This window comes from Mytilus edulis, chromosome 2, assembly GCF_963676685.1.
Source record: "Mytilus edulis chromosome 2, xbMytEdul2.2, whole genome shotgun sequence".
In the NCBI taxonomy this organism is placed as follows: domain Eukaryota; kingdom Metazoa; phylum Mollusca; class Bivalvia; order Mytilida; family Mytilidae; genus Mytilus; species Mytilus edulis.
Window position 1 is genome coordinate 60475344 of NC_092345.1, and position 22568 is coordinate 60497911.

General features: G+C 32.4%; 1 protein-coding gene across 1 annotated transcript in view; it reads right to left on the reverse strand.

Moving 5' to 3' along the window:
- Nucleotides 1-21323, reverse strand: part of LOC139512570 (NACHT and WD repeat domain-containing protein 2-like) — a 40058-nt gene extending 18735 nt beyond the window's left edge. The window contains exons 1-2 of the mRNA XM_071300290.1: nucleotides 20846-21323; nucleotides 9525-9613 (exon numbers count right to left, since the gene is read on the reverse strand). Of these exons, the coding sequence (XP_071156391.1) occupies nucleotides 9525-9613; nucleotides 20846-21017 (261 nt within the window). The 5' untranslated portion in view covers nucleotides 21018-21323. The remainder of the gene's footprint in view (nucleotides 1-9524; nucleotides 9614-20845) is intronic.
- Nucleotides 21324-22568: the final 1245 nt, after the last annotated feature.

Sequence of the window (22568 nt, forward strand, 5' to 3'; positions counted from 1 at the left end):
GTCTTAAGGTTAAATGTTTTATTAATACACTTAACTGAAGGACTAAATATATATAATCCTATTTTATATTTATTACATGGAGCATATTTTAGAGTCATATTTATTACTTGTTAATCTTTTAAAGTTGTATATTTATTTGGATCATTGAAAGTTAATGTAAACTTTCTAAATTTATGTCAAAATAGTTACAATAAACTTCACACTTTCCTTTCCGTCATAATCTTAAGACTATTTACTGATGCTTAGAAAAATCTTCAATCTAATTAACACGTTGGTTTATCAAAATATCGGGTTTTTTTTTTTAAGAAATGCTTTATAACGGTTATTCATCCAATATTGATGTCTGACAGTAAAAGCATAATTTTATAGTCACCGGAGGAATGTTACCACTAAGCATTCATCTTATAATGCACTGTTTAATATTGATATGTTGCATTTTTTTTATATTTAATTTCGATTTACGTGACTAAGAGATTGATTTGTATTTTCCCATTTATTGTCATGTTTTTGCCACTAGGTCTGTCAGTTACTGATTTCGCACTGGTTTCGTCTCCGACTGATTTCGCACTGGTTTCGTCTCTGACTGATTTTGCACTAGTTTCGTCTCTGACTGATTTCGCACTAGTTTCGTCACTGACTGATTTTGTACTAATTTCTTCACTGTCTGATTTTTACTAGTTCTGTCACTGATAGAAATTGTACTTAATCTAATTTTGTCAACGATTATTATTGAAGGCTCATATCGTGGTTGCAACGAAATTTTCAGAAAATTGTAAGTTTTTGAAGGCACTGTGGAGCTTGTTTCCAACTGATTTTTATGGCCCCGCAACGAAGTTATCGGTGCCATATAGTTTTACCCTTTCCGTAATTCCGTAAGTCCGTCATTCCGCAACAAACCATTATACGGACTTTTTTTCTAAACGCCTTCAGATATTGGGCCAATTTTTGGTATTTGAGTTAACCATGATGAGTAACAGATCAAATTTCAGTTTTGTTCCGCTCCGCAAATTTTTGCCGAAATTACGGGCTTTGGACTCTGATAAATTGTTGAAAATCACAGTTATACGGACTTTTTTCTAAACGCTTTCAGATATTGGGCTGATTTTTTAGCATGTGAGCTAACCATGATGAGTTACAGATCAAGTTGAAGTTTCGATCCGCTTTTATTTTTAGGACCGAGGACGCTAATTTTTGCTAAAATTAAGGGTTTACAACTTTGAAAATTGTTAAAAATCACAGTTATACTGACTTTTTTCTATACGCCTCCAGATTTTGAGACTACCATCATGTTTGTGTCCACATTGATATTGAAATTGCAGATTTTTCAACTTTTTGAGATGGGCCAATCGTGTCGCTTTGACACATCTAGTTGAGATATAAAACGTGAACTTTTCCAGGTTTACAAAGGGGTAGGCATACTTTACATTAGTCACAGACTAGTCATAAATGACAGACTTGGGTTTAGTAAAACTTTACATCAACTTTATTCGTTAGGCACCTCCTTTACTCGAATCTCCAATTCAAATGATTTGGAGGGGGTCCTACAGCAAAACATGGGTTTAATATATCCATTAAAGGCATTTTGTAATTAATCTGAAAAACGTCTGAAAACTTGAAAACTATCTATTGGTATAAGAGTAGAATTTGCTCTTTACAATCATCATGATACGATGACTATGAAGTTAATTCCACAACAATAGGGAAAACGTCGATTCCCAGAACAACAGAACCGTTACATAACTTATTATTTACAAATCTTAAAAAAAAAACATAATTCTAATTATTTCTAAGACACATTTAAAGAATAAGAATTTATTTTTACATATTGTCTTTGCTTTAAATTGCTCTACTTTACTTATCTTAAACAATAACTTCAATATTTTTTGTTATAAAAAGTGGTAATAAACTCATCATAGATACAGGACTAAATTTAATTTATACTGCACTCGTTCTATCTGAGCAGTCAAATTGCGTTGACCGTATATTTCTATGCCATATACAGTCACTGACATGATATCACTTTTCCTCATGAATATTTAAATAGAAATTGCCGAAATTACATTTAATTATTCATACGACCTATTCAACCTGTTCTTGTTTTCAATGTATACAACGACTCAAGCTTATTTCTTTTGCAATTTTTATAAAAAAAAAACATATTTCACTTGTTAATATGTATGGTCTGCATACCAAACATCAAATATTTATGCTTATTGTTGATACTTTAGTTCATTCTTAAACAAATTCGTTCACCATCGATTGCGAATTTCAACAGGGAAATGTACATTTCATCGTGTTGTATATTTCTCCGCCTGCATGATATGAGGCCTTTTTAGAAAAGAGGGAAGTATCCCAATATTTAAATCAGTGATGACATTATTACATTAAACAACAATTGAAAATGTTTTTTTTTAGATTGCAGTATAAAGACAATAATAGTGCATTGACTTGACATATCAACGATAGAAGGATTCGGCCAGAAACGGGGAAATAGCTCGGCACAGCCTCGCATTTCCCCGTTTCTAAGCCTCATCCTTCTATCGTTGATACGTCAAGTCAATGCACTATTATTGTCTATATATACGCCAGACGCGCGTTTCGTCCACAAAAGACTCATCAGTGACGCTCGAATCCAAAAAAGTTAAAAAGGCCAAATAAAGTACGAAGTTGAAGAGCATTGAGGACCAAAATTCCTAAAAGTTTTGCTAAATACAGCGAAGGTAATCTATGTCTGAGGTAGAAAAGCCTTAGTTTTTAAAAAAAATTTCAATATTTTGTAAACAGTAAATTTATAAATATAACCATATCAATGACAATTCATATCAGCACAAAAAGTGCTGACTACTGAACTTGTGATACCCTCGGGGAAATAAATCTCCACCAGCAGTGGCTGCGACCCAGTGGTTGTAAATAAACTCATCATAGATACCCAGACTAAATTTAATATATACGCCAGGCCTTGAAGGCATAAAACTTTGCTCAGTGCTCGGAGCACAAAAATCATGCTCGAAACATGAAATCCAGCAATTTGATTGGTTGATTTTCGAGTCTGAGTACAAAAATCATGCTCGAAAGTTTTATGACCGTGAGGTCAGACGTGCGTTTCGTCTACAAAAGACTCATCAGTGACCCTCGAATCCAAAAAAGTTAAAAAGGCCAAATAAAGTACGAAGTTGAAGAGCATTGAGGACCAAAATTCCTAAAAGTTTTGTCAAATACAGCTAAGGTAATCGTAGATAGTGATCAGACAAATCACATATGAAAATTCAGGATATCAAGATACTAAAAATATGTCAAATGCAGGAATAATCATCCTATGAGAATCGAAACATCCATATAACTTCTTAAAAGTGTTGCCCATTGTTTCGCCTACATGTTCTAAAATTTTTCTACTATAGCTTTTTAAATGACATAGTATCTGGCAATCTTTAATTTGTAGTAAATGATCGAAACAAGGAAAGATTATTTCCTTAATAAAAGCGTATTTGGTATTTGAATCGTCGATTTTAGAGATAATCACCAATGAACACCTTGAGTGAATAGTGTGTGTTATTTGTTAACTTTAATTTGTTACAAACCCTATACAAATATTTTATTTGCTATATAATGCACATAAATCAAATAAACGGACAATGTAATAAGAAAAAAATCATAAACCAAAGGAGAAAGGTAAATATTTTAATTAGTATTCTATAATTACAAGATTATCACAAAAAGTAATATGTTAAAGATAATATTGTAAAGTTTTGATCGTGTCGAGTGAGATTAAAATAATTACGTCGAAAGGTATTCTATTGTTCTGGCTAATATATCTTCTAAAAAATATAGGGCTTGCATAGAACGACTTTGTGTGCTGAAGTAAAAAATCAAAACACTCTCACAAAATCGGAACACTATGTGCAGGCATGAAATATTAGCCACTGGACGTTAAGTTACCAATTATAGATCAATTCAAAATATGTACTTGAAGAACACGGTAGATTTTCAAATGAAATTGTCACAGATATGCTAACGTATATAACTGTTTATTGAACTACAGTAGATGGTAGATAGTTGTAAGTTATAATATTGACAAATGTATGTACTTGGTTTATCATTAAATTTCTTTTGCAGGACCACACTCCATTCGAAATGACACAGTTAAAACCATATTCATTTCAACAAGAGGGGAAAGTTCCCTTTTTATTTATAAAATATCAATGTTTAAGCGAGAAATATGTAGTAGTAAATATACAATCATTGCCACAAGGCATAATTTAAAAAGGACTAAAACCAGTCACTGTAGAAACAAGGATAAAATACAAACAAAATTGTGAGGAGGACCGAAAGATATTCATTTCAACAAACCCTACAGGCCAGCATATTGTCAGTTCATTTGACGACTCCGAGAAAGCGTGTTGATGTGGACTATGAAATCTAAGCAGGTATTGGTATCTATAAAAGAAACTAAAATTTCTACATTAATGGTCCAAGCAGTGATCAAAAAGAGCAGGTCACATAAAAAGATAATCGACCAGACAAAACACGCCCATACCTCTACATTGAAAACGACGGAGATATATCGAGTGCAAAAGACTAAAAGTGTGACTATAAATTCTTCTATCATAACGGGTTGATGCATCATATGAAATACCATCACGAATTAAACCATTTTCCATTAGATAAAATTTAATAAAGATTGGTTTGTCTTTCATCCAATATCTGTGAACCCAAGATTAAGAGAAAGATCAAAGGATTTAAATCCTATGACAATGTGTAAACACTGGCCGACAAGTTTATCGAAACACTAGGTTATTAATGAATATAAATATGTCTAAAATTCAATGATTTAGTATAAGTCATAGATTGATAGGTAAGGTTGTGGTGGTAGAGTTTGAAGTAAGTCATGATCAATTTATAACATGATTATTGCTTTTCAACATCAATACTATCTATTATAACAAGAGTGCACACGCTGAAATGTCTCGCCGAAATTATATATTATTTTTCATGATTTAACTTCTATTGAAGTGTGCAATATATATGCTTGAATACAAGTACCACAAATTAAACATAAACAATTATAATCAATGTAAATGCGGTCAAGTTGAGATTAACCCTACCATACAGACATTTACACCTTACAATTAATACAATACACCAAATATAAATATTATACGGCGTATTGCCTATTCGTGTTGCTCAGTCTTTAGTTTTCTATGTTGTCTGTAGGTTTTGTGGTTTTTGATTTCTGTTCATTTTTAACTTCTGAGTTTGAATGTTCCTTTGGTATCTCTCTCTCTCTCTCTCTCTCTCTCTCTCTCTCTCTCTCTCTCTCTCTCTCTCTCTCTCTCTTGCTTTGATATGATATCTAGACACAGACATAAGCCAGGACCGAGTAGCAGTAGTAGTCCGACAATGTATTACTAGCCTATCAAAACGAGGTTGTGAATTGAATCCTGCACGTGACAGGTGCGTTCGACTCCATTCTTAAATGAATAAGATTGTCAATTTTCCTACCAAAGGCTGGTGGTTCTCTCCTGACACTCCGGCTTTCTCCGCTAATAAAAAATGACCGCCACGAAAAAGCGCAGTTGTACTGTAAGTGGCATTTTTACACCAAGCAAACAATCAATCAATCAATCCTAAACAAGTAAAAATGAACATTGATCAATACACTATGAAAATGAGGTCAATGTCATATGAACCTTCAAGACAGACACGTGCAGCTTGCAATTATTCCATACACTAAATTGCCCTATTGAGAAATAGCACAAATCGCAAAAATAAATAACATTACTCAATGACCGATGATAAAAGGTCAAAGAAAATGACAAAAGAGGGACGAAAGATACCAGAGGGACAGTCAAACTCATAAATCGAAAATAAACTGACAACGCCATGGCTTAAAATGAAAAAAGACAAACAAACAAACAATAGTACACATGACACAACATAGAAAACTAAAAATAAACAACACGAACCCCAACAAAAACTAGGGTTGTGCTCCGGGAGGGTAAGCAGATCCTGCTCTACATGTGGCACCCGTCGTGCTGCTTATGTGATAAAAAATCCGGTAAATAGTATAATTCGGTAGGTCACATTCATGAACGGGAAGGGGATTGTAGTTACGACGTAAGGAACATATCCGATATCTTTTGTGAAACGGTTATTCCATAAAGGTTAACCAACTCGTGATGGCGTCCGTAAAATTTACGAAGTGATGATTTCAACTTCACCATTTGGAACTACTGGTTTAATAGCTTCCTTGTGAGCAGCAAGCCTCTATCAAGAAAATCATGCAATGTATACCTTACAATCATATACATATGAAAGTATCACGTGTCCATTTATCTTTTTTTGGAGGAGTGTGGATACAAATATTATTTCATCAGTATCTAATGCATAATGATGACCAGTCTTGGAGATCATTAAGTGTTCATTTTGCTGCAATATACCACTTGTTCACTTAATTTCGCGAAGCCATTTTTATTCAGGCAACTTTGCCAAACATTTTTATCAATCAATCAGGATAATCATTTTTCAAGCACATGAACAGTAGTGACAAAAACATATAATTTGTACCCGACCGGCGGACATTGAACTATGAAAATACAAGTGATTAACATGAAACATTCCATTCTTGCACCTGCATCATTAAATAATAGAAAGCTATAAATACTCCTTTGCTACAATCGATTTTGATGAACTAAAGTCGTTGTTTTTAATTCATTCCTGTACAAATGCAAAATTACTGGACCATAATTGTGAAATTGACGGCTAATCCTAGATAAAAAGTGAAGTTATTGGATTTCAATTTAAATCATACAGATGATAATACTTCATCATTTCTGAAAGACATAGAAAGGCGTTAATTGATTTTGAAAGTTGCGTATATCTAGCATGAACAATACTGGAAGTGGACCGGGTGAATTTTAATCCTCAGAATTTAGTTTCGGATTATTGATCAATAAAATGGTGTTACTGTCAATAATGTCAGTATGGGGTATAGCAGATAAAAAGATGGCGAATTTTATAGATGTTGGCATAATCAAATCCAAATTTATAAAATACGATAAAGGTTTAATATATGTTTATACATTTTTTTTAGTGTTTAAAGCTTGGTCATATATCATGTAATTTCTATATAATTTACGAATTCCATTGTATCTAACGTTGACAAAACCACTATAAAATATGGGATGCTAGAGTGAGAAGCATGCTATTTTTGAAAAAAAATGTATTCACAAGATACGTTTGTTAAACAAATAGTCTGCAAAAAAGTATAATTGAGGTTTGAAATATCTTTTGATGAACAGAGTTACCAGGTTCAGGTAACAAAGCCCATGTTCTTTGGTTTTAGTTTGATAAGTGGCTCGAGAACATAGTTATTTCATAGTGCATCGCCTTTAGAAAATAAAATTCAATTTAAAAAAAAATCGCACCTGCTTTATTTGAAAAAGATTTTTACAGTGTAGTGTACTACTATTGGGACACATAATATCTAAATTATAGAAACTTCTTACAGCTCTCTAACTCAAAATATTGACAATTCTGTGTTAAGGGGGTCTAAAATTCAGTTTGACAGCTTCAGACGTACTAAGTTAACATAAAGATTCAACATCCAAATCTTTTTAACATATAATTTCATCCCCCTACTTAATATTTCATGCATTAAATATCAAGAAATAAATTGACCAAGTAGATTTGGTGTCGTGAATGAATCCACCGTAACCTTCTTTGCATTACATTAATAAATTTACTGTTTTGTGATTATTGCCTGAATAGTGTCAAGTACTTTATGAACTACTATGTTGACACATTAAATAAAAGAAACATATAGTTAGTAACAACGGTATGAAGAATTGATAAAAGTCATCACACAGCGGTTTAGAATTTTAAAGTTTCAAAGTCCGTATATTTGATCAATTAAACATGTTTTGAACTCGCTATTATCAAAATATGAAGGTATAATTGCCAAAAAATATAAAAATAGGGATATATGTGGAATGAATTGCCCGAGACCAAGAAGAAGAGGTTAACGACAATGGGTCACCGTACTCTTTGGAATCATATGTTTGTATGTTTAAATACCATAAGAATTCCGTCTTTTTATAAAACTTTATCTAAATCATCTTACCAATAATCCAAATACAATGTAACTGTACATGTACCTTGTATGGGTGATATTATTTATACTTTTTGGAAGGGGTTTCATGTTGGGTTGGGATTGAAGAACTGCAAAAACGTATCTATAATACTAAAATTACGAGGTCCAATTTGTCAGCCGTCATCACGTAAAAACGACGAATCAAAGAATTCAACTTTATATACAACTAATATAGTACAAAGGTGTAGATTAAAAATTACACCACTCCAGGCCCTTTTGTTTTCCACGTAATTAATATTGCCAATAATTAGGAAGTTCCGGGTCGAGTCCGATACCGATACCAATAGTATAATCACCTGTTACCTATTACCTTATCTGTACGTTCCGCATCTGACAGGCGCACCACCAAACGGTGTATTCAGGATTAATATGCTATATACACGGGTCATAATCACAGGGTTGACACTACTAAATTGTCAAATTGTTACCTATTGTAGTATTTTAATCCGTAAGACTTTCTAAGATAACAATACGAATACTAAAAATCTGGACTAAAAATAAGTTTCAATTTGTTAGCGGGCATGCATGACGTAAAACAGCGAATCAAAGAATTCAACTTTATTTATGACTAATATAGGACAATGCTGTTGATTAAAAAATACTCCATTCCAGGACCTTTTGTTTTCCAAATAATTAATATTACCAATAATTGATAAGTTCCAGTTCGACGGGTTCAAACAGAAAGATTTGAAAGCAAAGAAAATTGTGTATCTTATAATCGGCATGACTTTATCAGATGACAGTACTAATACTAAAATAAGGCTTGCGCATAGTTATATACTTTAATTCAGTCACGGACCCGCGATATCACTGGTGTGTTCTAGTTAAACAGAAAACTACGTGTTCGTAGTTATTATAAGATGGATTCATTCAATTCAAGGGATGTAAAGTCGTAAAATACATCGCTGAGTTTAGCTTTTTTGCAACAAAAATAAGGGTTTTTACACACCCTTTAACCCCTACAACTGCCCATTATCAATTCATATCCACCGTGCTGAATTGTTCACTCATCTTGTTCATATCACAGTCATATTGATACTCAAATGATTTTTCATGTTCTAAGTATATTTTTTTCAAATTCTTGCTTGAATAAACCATGATTTATGAAATTTTGCACATCTCCTTTTCATCTTAAAGAAATCCTCCATATTGTATGTATACATATAGCACACATCATTTATTCTATACATACTAGGTTGATATAGGGCTTAACAATATAATTATATATACATATGTCTGTTGACAGACCTTTATAGTATACATGTAAGTGTGTCTGTTTGGTCGATTGATAAGGTAAATCTAAACATCTGCATCACACAAGAAAGAATGCAAAATTCAAATTTAAACATTTAAGTGAATTTTAATAAATCCCTACCTGAAATTCCAGCCCATAGTTTTCACGAAGGTATTCTTTTAACTTCGGATACACATTTTCCATCAATGCATTTCTTTCTAGTGTAGTATCTGAAAAAAAAGACGATTAGAGTATTATACATGTACATTTTGTGACTTGGATGGAGAGTTGTCTCATTGGAACTCATACCAAACTTCTTATATCTAGGTATTTCGTGTATTATTGTCAAATCGATATATTATACAATTTTATTCTAATCACGTATATTACACTAAAACTGTCACTTTTAAAGCAAGTAAATACTAGTAATTTCAGACAAAAAAAGACATCCCCTTTTAACTTCGATCTGAAATACTGCAGCTTAGACAAGAATTTATCGAAAACGCATATACTTTAAGGTTTATATAAATATATTGTGTAGCTTTAATACCCCCTTTTGGAGAAGGGATAGAGTGTCTAGTAATGTACATGTCAGCCCGTTCGTCCGCTACCACTTTAGTTTCTGGGCTACTTTCAAATTGACGCCGGACTAAGACCGCGTTCAAGGTGGCTTAACATTTTGAAATGTTAACACAAACTATAAAATACAGGACTGGGGTCGTTTAATTTTTGATGGTTCTGATATGCTATGCCCCTTTTCTTACCTAAAACATGTTTTTTCTTCGGTTAACGGACAATAATGAGGATATTAAATCTTTTGAAATTAAACAAAATGTCATAGACCATTAAATAAAGGGCGAGTTAGATTTTGATGCTTTTGACATTTACAGGTCAAAAGGTATGAGCATATATTGTCATAGACCTTAAATACACTGTCAGGTCAAAGTCTATTTTATCATTTGGAGATTAGTGCTATTCAAGGGATTTATTTATTCCCTTTAATTACATAAAAACTTCAGTTTTTTCCAGATCATAATGAATCTATTATGTTATGCAATCTTTTAAGATTCTGACACGATGCTATAAGATATATATTGCAGGTCACATTCAATTGGAATTTTGTGTTTTGGTGTTCCCCGTATACATGTTTAAGAGTTTTTTTGCAAGCAGAGGTATCGGTGATCATTAGATTTTTTTAACTTCTATTTGCTGTCACGATTGACAAGTCGATACACATTATCGCTTTGAATTATTTCGTTGAATTTTAGAACAATAAGTTTAAATCTTTCTAATTATTTTTTTCCAAAAAGCAATTTCATAGAATTGATTGAAACATTTCTTTGTTATAAAAAATGCCGGTGACAAATAGGTTTCTTTTGAAATAAATTTAAACAAACATAGCTGGAAAAAGAAGTTAAAAAATCATTGTTTTCTTTCAATATTTAGAACAGTAACTATATAAAGACGAATATTTGTATTTGAAAAAATGCTTTAAAACTACATTAGTTTCTGCATTCTTTGATTTTCTATTTTGAAGATATTTATTTGTGTCTATCAATAATTAATGTTTTGATTTAGATAGTATCGAACTTGTAATGTAATACTTATCATGTGAAACATAGAAAAGTCAAAGTTTAATATGAAGAAAAGGTATTAACAGCATTTGTTATCTCAGTAAAAAAATAAATAAAAGCGAATAGATGGAAATAACTGTTTGTTTGCGTTATAAAAATAGCGAATCCATCTTGAAACTCAGATTTTACACTTTCATAGATCTTTATGAAACGAATACTCAACTATTAGAAAGAACGAAGAAGTTTAAGCCACATTCTTTTAATGAAGTCATATCTTGCATTTATTGTTATTTTCGTTGATGCATCTACCGTTTTTGTATTGTCCGCATGCAATTGACAACATTTTATACAATGTACATGTAAATTATTTCTTTGTCCTTTATTTCGAAGTACAAAGAATATTTTCTTGTTAAACATTGTTTTTTGAAAACGTATTGCTTGGCTATCAATCAATTATAAATCTACCAGTCCCTAATACTCCGACTCCTGCCGGAGAAATAGACAAAAAGTGCAACAAGCCACACAATCACAAACTCCCGATACCCCGAATCCTCTCAGAAAATAGACTATAAGTTATATATAAATATACTAAATAAATAAATGATTTGGAAAATACGTTGAAGGTATAAAAAGTCATGAGAATTCCGAATGCAATAAGGTTCTATCCGGGCACTCTGGTTCTAAACCTTGGTTCCATCTGGGTTGTTTGGTTCTGAACCTTGGTTCTATCCGGGTTCTTTGGTTCGAAACCATGGTAACTGGTTCAACATCCGGGTTGTTTGGTTATAGCAACCCGACTTCTTGGTTCCATCTGGTTTCTATTCTAGATATTTCTAATGTTCCCGTTGACATTGGAGAAGATAACCACAAGTATCCGAATAAAAAGATAAAGTAGGTCAAAGACGCTAAAATTGTTTTATAACATTAAACATTTCAGGATCGACGGTAAAAGAAGCTGTAAGGTATTTATTTTCTCATTCTAATAATTTTGATTAGGAAACTAGATAAAAATAAAGCATCGTTTAGATTTTGAAAATAAAACGAAATATACAAATATATCAGAGACATATGTACACATGTGTATATATGTCTCTGATGATATCGAACATTCTTTTATTTAATTCAGTCGTTCTGTTTTTATTTATTTTCCTTTACTCATAATTGACTTATTTCCGTTAATATTTCTAGAAGTTTTAAAACAACAAAATTAGGACCTGTCGTTCAATTAGCCAACGAAATATGTATCTAGCCACTTGACCAGTTGACGACTTGCATATATATTTGATTGCACATTTAAAGTTCTAATGAATTTTATTTAATAGCTGCTTTGTAATAATCATAATGTCAGATTTGACTACTTGTGAAAGGCATGCATATAATCATTATAAGCCCAAAATAATCAAATCAAAATTAAGATTGAATATTTTTATAATAAAATTGTGTGTGTGTTAATGACAGTGCTAGTGGGATGAGTAGCACCAGCACAATAGTCAGAACTTCTGTGTTGGTAACATAGTAAAGGGGCATAAAGAGTAACTCTAGTCGAGGGGGTGCAAGGGGGTCCCAATAACAGCAAAACAGCAAATTGATTTGGCTCATAACAGATAACAAGGAATTAAAATGGACAAAAACAGATAACAGTAAATGAAATATTAAAATACTTCGGTCTTTGACAAATCAGTATTTCTTATTACGGATATAATCCTTTGTAATGCATTCCATTTTTTATGACTATGTTTTTAGAATTAATTTATGTATCTAGAATGTGTTTAAATTACTACTCAATATATTATAATATTTTTTATACGCTCGTTTACGGAACGCATTATGGTATACTGTTGTCCGTCTGTTGTCAACATGTCGGACATTAACTCAAAAACTCTTTAACCATTTGCATTAAACTTTGGGAAATTGGTTATATCTATTGACGTGAGCTCCCTTTTTTTTTCTTTCTTTTTTTTTTTTTTTTTTTTTTATAAATTTTAGATTTTAAGTTTCTGGGTAATGGGTTTTTATTCAATAAAATTGGTGTTTTTTTTTCAGTTTTCTGATAATATCTCAAAAATGTTTTCACAAAGCAAGGAATTTTGGTGAATTGTTTATATCTATTAACATGAGGTAACTTTCAATTTTTATAAATTTTAGATTTTACGTTTCCGAGTTAACGGGTTTTATTAATTAAAAAGGGGTGATTTTCCAGTTTTCAGACATTAACACACAAATGTTTTCAGCAGTTCTCATGAAACGTTGGTGTATTGTTTATATATATTGACTGAAGCTCCCTTTGTTGCTAATCAAAAAAGTTACCTAAAAGAGTTTGAATATTCTGACTTTTTCTAAATGACCATTTAATGAGGTGTGTGAATTTTTCTTAATAAAACTTTGAGGCAAAGTGGTATATAGGGTAGAAAAATCAAAAGCACCAATTATAAGCATGCAATTTATCAAGTACTTCGAACGAATTTTGACACTCTAAAAGCAATTTATTCCACTATTTTCAAAGGCCTTATTTGAACAATTTTTTATCAGCTGAGGTTTTTGATTGTACCAAGTGTACTAGTAAGTAGAATACATAGTTTAGTAGGGAAACAATGGCTTGAAACGAAATAAATCTTTGTTTGTAATGAGTTATGTGCAGCTTCGGACCCAAGTACATGGTTGGAACTTTCATTGTACAATGCATTTGGTTCTGCTTTGAAAAGAATCACAGAGCTGAGTCTATGTACCATATTATATAAAAGGTTAAGTGGTTGTTAGGACCTAGTCCTTAATTGAGATCCTTGTCAGATATTCCTGGCCATATGTTTTCCTTTTTGTCATATTAAGAATTGTTTTAATTTAATATGTTCGTACGGAAAACAAGGAACATTATTCTCATACAAAAAAATAAGATAATTCTAAATGCACATTCATAAAAAAAAATGGAATTTATTACAAAGGATAATCATAAGATATACTTGAATTGTCCTGGACCTCACTTCTGTGATGGGTATATGTTAATGGAATCCTTCTCTGAATACGGGACAAACATATTAGTAGTGGTAGACCCCAATGGCCAATGATCTTCAATTTATACCGAATATTGACTGTCAAAAAAAATGCTAACATTCCAATTTTCAATAACAGTTAACAGCAAATACATTATCACAATAACAGATAACAAAAAAACTAAAAGCCCAATAACAGCTAACAAAGAATAAGACAATAACAGCTAACAGCAAATATATTTTCAAAATAACAGATAACAAAGAATTAAATTGCCCCATAACAGCATAACAGTTAAACCCCTTGCCCCCCCCCCCCCCCTAGTCCGTTCGTCCCGAACGTCCAAAAAAAGGGTTCCGTTCTCTTAACTTTAGTTGCCTCAACCAAATACTACAAAACTTATACACAAAATACAAAAGAAGCTGTGGCATGAGTGCCAAAAAGAACTCTCCACAAAAGAATAGATGACACAGAAATTAACAGCTATAAGTCACCCTACGGCCTTCAACAATGAGCAAAGTCCATACCGCATAGTCAGCTATAAAAGACACCGAAATGACGATGTAAAACAATTCAAACGAGAAAAGAAACGCACAAGTTTATGAACAAAAACAAATATGTAACACATAAACAAACGACAATTCATGAATTTCAGTCTCCTGACTTGGGACAGGCACATACAAACAGAAGTAGGCGGATTAAACGTGCTAGCGGGATCCCCACCCTCCACCTAATGTGGCATGAGTGCCAAAGAAGAACTCTCCACAAGAGACCAGATGACACAGAAATTAACAACTATATGTCCCCATACGGCCTTCAACAATGAGCAAATAGATATAAGAAGATGTGGTATGAGTGCCAATGAGACAACTCTCCATCCAAATAACAATTTATAAAAGTAAACCATTATAGGTTAATGTACGGCTTTCAACACGGAGCCTTGGCTCACGCTGAACCACAAGCTATAAAGGGCCCTAAAACTACTAGTGTAAAACCATTCAAACGGGAAAACCAACGGTCTAATCTATATAAGAAACGAGAAACACGTATAAATTACATAAACAAACGACAACTAATGTACATTAGATTCCTGACTTAGGACAGGTGCAAATATTTGCAGCGGGATGAAACAATAGTATAACATCACAACATAAGAAAACACACGATAAAACGAAATTCAAACGAGAAAAGATACGGACAAATGTATAGGCTCCTGACTTGCGACAGGCGCATGCATACTGAATAAGGCGGGGTTGAACATGTTAGCGGGGTTTCCACCATCTCCCTAACCTGGGTCAATGCTTATTTTCACATAAAAAAATTAAATTTGAAATTTGGTAGCGTCACTTTTACCGTTCATGAGTTATCATGTTCCTTTAAAAACAGAAAATGCTGAATTTTTAACTCAATCAAATGTTATAAACCTTATACGTAATGCTTATTAATCCATAACACAGATCTATCAAGTTCGATATTGGGTGGTGTTACTGTTCATGAGTTATTAGATATAAGAAGTTGGTATGAGTACTAATGATACTAATATCAACACGTAGCCTTAAGATACATGTAGGAAAAATGCTAAATCTGTTGTTTCTGTTTCTTTAACTTTAGTTTGTCACAACCAAATGTTTTGAAACTGATACAAAATGCTTATGGTTACAAAACAGTCAAAATTACGTGAATCCTGCATCTATATGTGGAAGTTTACTTGTGGGTTTTTTCACAAGCAGGGGCATCTGTGGCCATAGACATATTGTACATTTATTTCAGTAAACAGTTTATTTACTTCCTTTGGATTCTACTTCTATTAGAATTAACTTGCATATTTTTTTTCAGGATAGCGGTGCAGTTTAATAACAGACAGTGACCAGCATAAAAAAAGTGTTTCACTAGATTGAGCTCTATGTCTAAGTGTACTTTAAAGGTTCTTCGCACTGAGTTCAGTTTATTGATATGCGTATACCTTCTGTGTGATTTTTCAAGATACTTAAACAGACTATCTATATCTACATGTCCATGAAATGAAATCCAAGGTAAAATGATTGAAACATTTTGAATTATCTATCACAACTGGCAGCACATGGTGCTACTGAAGCAGTACATGTTCTCTCTAATTTTTCACAGCAATTAAAAGATTTAGTTTTCATTTGATCAAAGCATTCTTCAATTCAAAAATTGAGAATGGAAATGTGAATTGTGTTAAAGGGACAGTAACATGACAAAAGAGAAAAAAAGCAGTCGAAGGTCACCAATGGGTTTTTAACAAAGTGAGAAAATCCCTCGCCCGGAGGCGAACTTCATACCAAGAGGCACACCCAATATGCATAGGTCAAGAGTCAAAAAGTCATAGACTGGTCAAGAGTTTCATGACAAAAAAAAACAAAACCACAAAGCAAATTTTTAGGAAAGGGTCATCGTGGTACACAAAACTAACAAATATATCTATATATCTAATATAGATATAAGAAGATGTGGTATGAGCGCAATCAGACAATTCTCCATATAATTCAAACAAAATATACAAGTTGTACAATGAGGGCAAAGGTCAAGCTCATATGAAGTTTCTCGTGCCACGAGACTCACCATCTTATGACAATACATCTTCATGCTACATATTCAGAGGCAAGGTCAATTTAGAATTATACTTTTAGGTTACATATACTGAAGCAAGGTCAATTTAGAATTATACTTTTATGTCAGGGTAATATACAAAGGAACACACTGTATCATGATGACACATCCAAAGTGCATAGGTCAAGAGTCAAAAAGTCATAGTCTGGTCAAGAGTTCCATGTCAAAAATACACAAAGCAGTCCTGCACGAAAATTCATCACGGTACACGTAACAATGTTTTATGTCATGATGCACTACACATGCCAAATACAAAAAACATGGGTCAGGGACAGAAACAGAAGACATATAACTAAATTCAACGAGTGCTTGTATTTCAGGTCACTTTATACAAGTGCCTTCAACATAGAACATAAACTCTCGCAACACTTCAAAGTTAAAAGTTTAAACCGTCTTTCACAAAAGTTTGAGCAGGACTTTTTGCAACGATTATCTTACCACTGTTAATTGAAAATCGGGTCGTGCAGTTATGTCAATAAATTTAAACGGTAAGATAAGACATTAAAACACTTAAAACTAGGGTTTACCATTAATTTCTAACCTTATCATGTGATAGCACTATGGTAAACTGATAGAAACACATGATGCAGTCATGAAATTTAATATTTGCAATAGTACGACCAGAACAATACAAGACAGAGTTGGAAACAAATGAAAGTAATTATTATACATGCGAATTTTTAATCACAATGCACAAATAAGGAACCGTAGTTTTCATTCAGTTTATTCATTTAAAATGTACGCTCGCGTTAAACAATGGAAATTAACGCTGTATATTTATATAAACGATCAATCTTGTAAAAACATAAATAAACAACAACATGCAACTCGATCATCAAGTACATTGACTTGTTGCAGGCACAATTTGTGCATGTACGTAAAGTATGAAAAAAATCTATATATACTCCTTCATACTGACTACAAATAACAACAAAACATCTAAACTCCTTAACATATTGCTGTGGCTAAATGATATAAAACTAAGAAGATGTGGTATGATTGCCAATGAGAAAACTCTCTACAAGAGACAAAATGACAGCAATTAGCAACTTTATGGGAAATTCCTTTCAAAGATCTGGTAAAACGACGCAATTGGTTAAAAGAAACTTAAACAAGTATTTTCAGTAAATTCGGACACCCAAAACAATAACCAATTCAAATATTAAAATGTTCCTAGTCAAACCTGTTTTAGGAGACAAATTAAGGGAGAACAAAAAAAGTGGTCTCTTAAGACAGGTGGTTTTTAAATACAGGTTCAATTTATATGAAATGCACTACATAGGGATCTAAAATGTGCGGTCTTTTAACACAGATTTTTGCTTAACACATGAGGTATCTTAGGTAACTTTGACTGTATATGTCAAAAACAAAATGAGATAAACAATGGACATACAATTGAAATGAGGACCTACAGGAGCGCAAGGAGCAGCATTTCACTCTCTGTTTATGATTTATCTCTAAGCATCGAACTATTCTATTTGTTACCATTATAAATGGAATTGATTTTGTCTGGTTATTGTGTTGCCAATAATACTAAACATTAACTGCAGATGAAAATAATACGAGAATATTAGGTAACATCGCTGTCGGATGAAAGTTGTTAATGGAAACATGTCTTGTATAGATTGGTTAACAAAGGAATATTAAATATTTCACGGTTAATTAAAAATCACGATTATGTAGCAGTATAGCAGGCGCTTAGGTCTATTTGCTTTATTATGCTACGTGAAAGGGTTATAGAAAAAATACGGATATAATCCGAATCAAATACGATTTCAATTGATTAAAAAAGATGCGAAAGACACTAAGGGGAAATTCGAACATCATACGTTGAAGCAAAACTGACAACGCCATATACAGCAAGTAAAAAACAGGAAAACGACGAAAAGAGAAACAATTCAGTCCTTAAAGCTAAAAAGAGAGTAACACGAACTCTGTTATGCCTTATACGATAATCTTTATTGTCATTTAAATTAAAATGTTAGTTAGTAGTAAATATGAAATATTGGTACAGTGTGTTGTAGAATAACTGTTTTTATTCAACGTCCAGTGGCAAATATTTGTATACTTTTTTTAAAAATCAGACAAGTTTACATTCTTATCAATTAGCAGCAGCGTGACTATTTTTGAATGACTTTGTAAAAAATATATGTAACACTAATTATTCTTTTGGAGACGAAACGTGCGTTTAACATTCAGAAATATAAACCCGGCTAACGACAGTTGTAGTGTAACGAATGTTTTGTGAATACGGGGCCTGGTATCTTAATGATGTTTTTCACAATGAGGAAGAAAATGTAGCCTTATAGCAATTCACCCCATAAAACCATTAGTTAAAATGATTTCATGGCTAAATACATAATGCGGAGAAAGTTGCATCCTATCAAGAGCCTACTTTTTAAAATTAACATATATAACTTAACGGTATGTTTTTAAAACTGACGTGCATTCATTTAGCATCCGTTTTGTAAAGTGCAGTTAATGTCTCCTTTGGACTATTTTTTATCTGGTCAAAATATTACTTAAGCACCACAGTTTTTTTTGTCTCAGATTTCTTTTTATAAATACCTTAATATAGCACACTCGATCAGGTATAAAGGAAAGAAAATTCTGAGTCAAATGCCTGTGTTCAGCACTAGTGAAGGTTGTACGAGTTCGTTAATAATATTTTTGAACTTAGGTGCATTATCTAACGGTCGTTATTGCAATATAGAAGTATGATTTTGAGGCATAATGATAATTATAAAGGTTTAAGGGACCGGTTATCCAATCTTGATTCAAACGTATATATATATATAAACGTTGAATATACATGTGATCATTCCTTTCATACCCACTTGTAACTCTCGGTATGACCGTCTTTAATACCTGATACTGTTTAATCTTTATTACTTCTATCAATATATGCGAGTTTATTTCTCACTTTCATATAATAAAAATACAAAATGAAAACATATTTTAAACTCAAACAATTAAATTCATCTTATTAGTTTTTTATTAAATTAATTTCATTCGAACTTCCATAAATATAGTATTTCAATTCCCAACGTATTTAAATATTTATCAGGGGCGCTTATAAATATTGAATCGGGTATATAATATATATTTTCACGACTCGTTTCCTCTATTCATTAGAATTTGAAATTAAAATTGCAATCGTTAGTTTACATAAGTTGTAAAATACACTTGCACTATCATAGTCATTTTTAAATGTTTGTGAGTAATACATGTAACTAAAAAAAAAGGTTCTGTTATAGCCCAATTAAAAATGAAATAAATAGTTTCATATAGTGTATATCTATTGGTATGAGGTATTCGTAAACAACAGCAATATAAACGTTTTTTTCCCCTCTTTTTGACGTATATACAGGGACTATGTGATGAACACAGTACAGTCCAATGATATAGTCAGCAAATAGATGAAATTAACTTTAATATTCACCGAAGAAATATGGAATATGGGTTCTTGATCTTAAGTTTTGAAAATGATATGTGTGCTCAGGTTTTTCTGTATAACTTTCTATTTTCATTGCTTAATCTTTGGTTATATACTTCTAGACTATAATTTAAATTGTTTAATGTAGCAAAAAAAAAAATGCTGAGCTCACAAGAGGAACATAATGATTGCTCATTATTTCGCACAGACGTGTGAGAATTGAAAAGACAGACCACACCAGGTTTTGCTTACGATATATATTCGAAAAGAGTGTTTTATAAACCTTATTTTTTATAAAGAGTAACTACAGGACACTGTCAAGGATTGAACCCTCTTTAAAAAAAAACGCTATTCGAATACCTTTGACAAATAAAACCTGGAAGTGTGAATGAATTGTAAGTTAGATTATGTATGGTTGTTTCATATTATTCGTTTTTAATCTGTTGAAAGTAAAATAAACTGATTACATGTATTGTACTCATTCACTTAGTTTATGTCACGTATATAACTCGGATGGATACATATACAAGTATACATATATATCATGTGTGCCGAACTGTCACACAAAGTGCTAACTAATAAAATAGCTTTTCGGAATTATTCAGTTACAATGTATGTGTCTTTCTATTCGGTATAATGCATTTCTTTATACAAGTTCTAAAATAAGTTAAAAAAAATAAAGTTTTGACAACCAAAAGATAAAAATTTTAGAAGATGTTTGCACTAGCATTAGTATCGGAATATTGTTACAATAATTTGGTCAAATTCAAGAGGATGTTATCTCGATAAAGACACAATGGATTTTTTTTAAATGTCAAGTGATGTTTAATCCTTACCTGTAAAAGTTGAACTTGTAAAAATACGAACAATTTTTGAACTTTGAGCCGGTAACTTTTCCAACGATCCAGACAAAACATGCTTTAACCTTTCCTGGTCTTCAGATGAAAAATCACCATTTTCCTGTCCAGCTTCAGGTACATGCCCATCTTGATTCGTATTTACATCCATAATAAATGCAAGTTAGTTGTCACAAAAGTTATGTAATATCATTACCACTAAACATGTTGAAAAGTGTCACTGGATCACTGATTTCTTAGTTGAATTTATTCGTTTTACATCGCTTCACTCAATCACTTTTGGATAAAATATTACACGCGATATTTGACCTGCTAGGTACACCACCGTCTTATTAAATTTTTCACCCGTTTGTTTACGGATTAAACTTAAAGGTATTATCAGTGAAAATATTAGAACAACATTTATCGTCAACCCTCGTTGCTACGCCATTTATTTGGACAATAAATACAAACATTTAACACGAGTTTGTTTTGTGTAGTAATTTAGACAGTGAATAGATAATCACACACGATAAAAATTGTACCAATAAAGTATTTTAAAAACCTCGAGTTCACCAAACGATTTATTTTCTCCAACAATTCCGAATAAATTCCGGGTTCCGGGTAGACTCGTAAAAGACTTGTCGATATAAATAGTAGGTGAAATTCTTATCAATTATGTCCAATATAAATAGAAGTGCGAATTCTTATCAAATATGGTTAATCTCTGAAATCCGTCTTTCCTTGCAAAGTTTGGTGAAAATAAAAAACAATGACTTCGGACATTGACGCCTTTACAGCTAAATGCGATAGAACTTCACTTCGATCCTTTACTGTAATTACAAAGTAAGATCGATCAACTGCATTTATATAGAATTTATCAGTTATCGGTTTTTACCTGCTACCTTTGCGACAACCATGTAAGCTTTAGCCGTTTATTGTTTATAAAGGAACTTAGACATTTACATAAAACTAACCACATTCAACAAAACTATTGGATTTGTATAGACAGTGGGTAATGAAACAGTGATGAAAGGCTATAATTATATAAGAGGTACAGAATAAAAAAGAAACAAAGCAGCGAGCAGTGGAGTTAAGGTTGTGTAACTTCTGCTATTAAAGCGATAATCCTTATTCGATGTTATTTAGTTTCGGATCTGCAAAGCGTTAGGAACGAAAAAAAGCTGAAAGGGAGATCACACCGTTTGCTATATAAACAGAATTTTGAACAAATTCAAAAACTGTTTACAAGCATTTCTCACAACAACTATATTAATTTGAGTTATTTATTTTATGATAGTCAGTGGCGGATCTAGCCATTTTAAAAAGGGGGGTTCCCAACACAGAGTAAGGGGGAGGGGGGTTCCAACTATATGCTTTCATTCAAATGCATTGATCGGCCAAAAAAAGGGGGGTTCCAACCCCCAACCCCCCCCCCCCCCCCCCCCCTGGATCCGCCACTGATAGTTACAAACGAACTTGAGGCCCATTACGAATAAGCCGTAACAAGTTTGAAGGCAATTATTATTAAGCGTCAACACTAAAAAAGTCTTGTTTTTAAGATTTTAAGATTTTAGTATCTATAATACTAAAATTACGAGGTCCAATTTGTCAGCCGTCATCACGTAAAAACGACGAATCAAAGAATTCAACTTTATATACAACTAATATAGTACAACGGTGTAGATTAAAAATTACACCACTCCAGGCCCTTTTGTTTTCC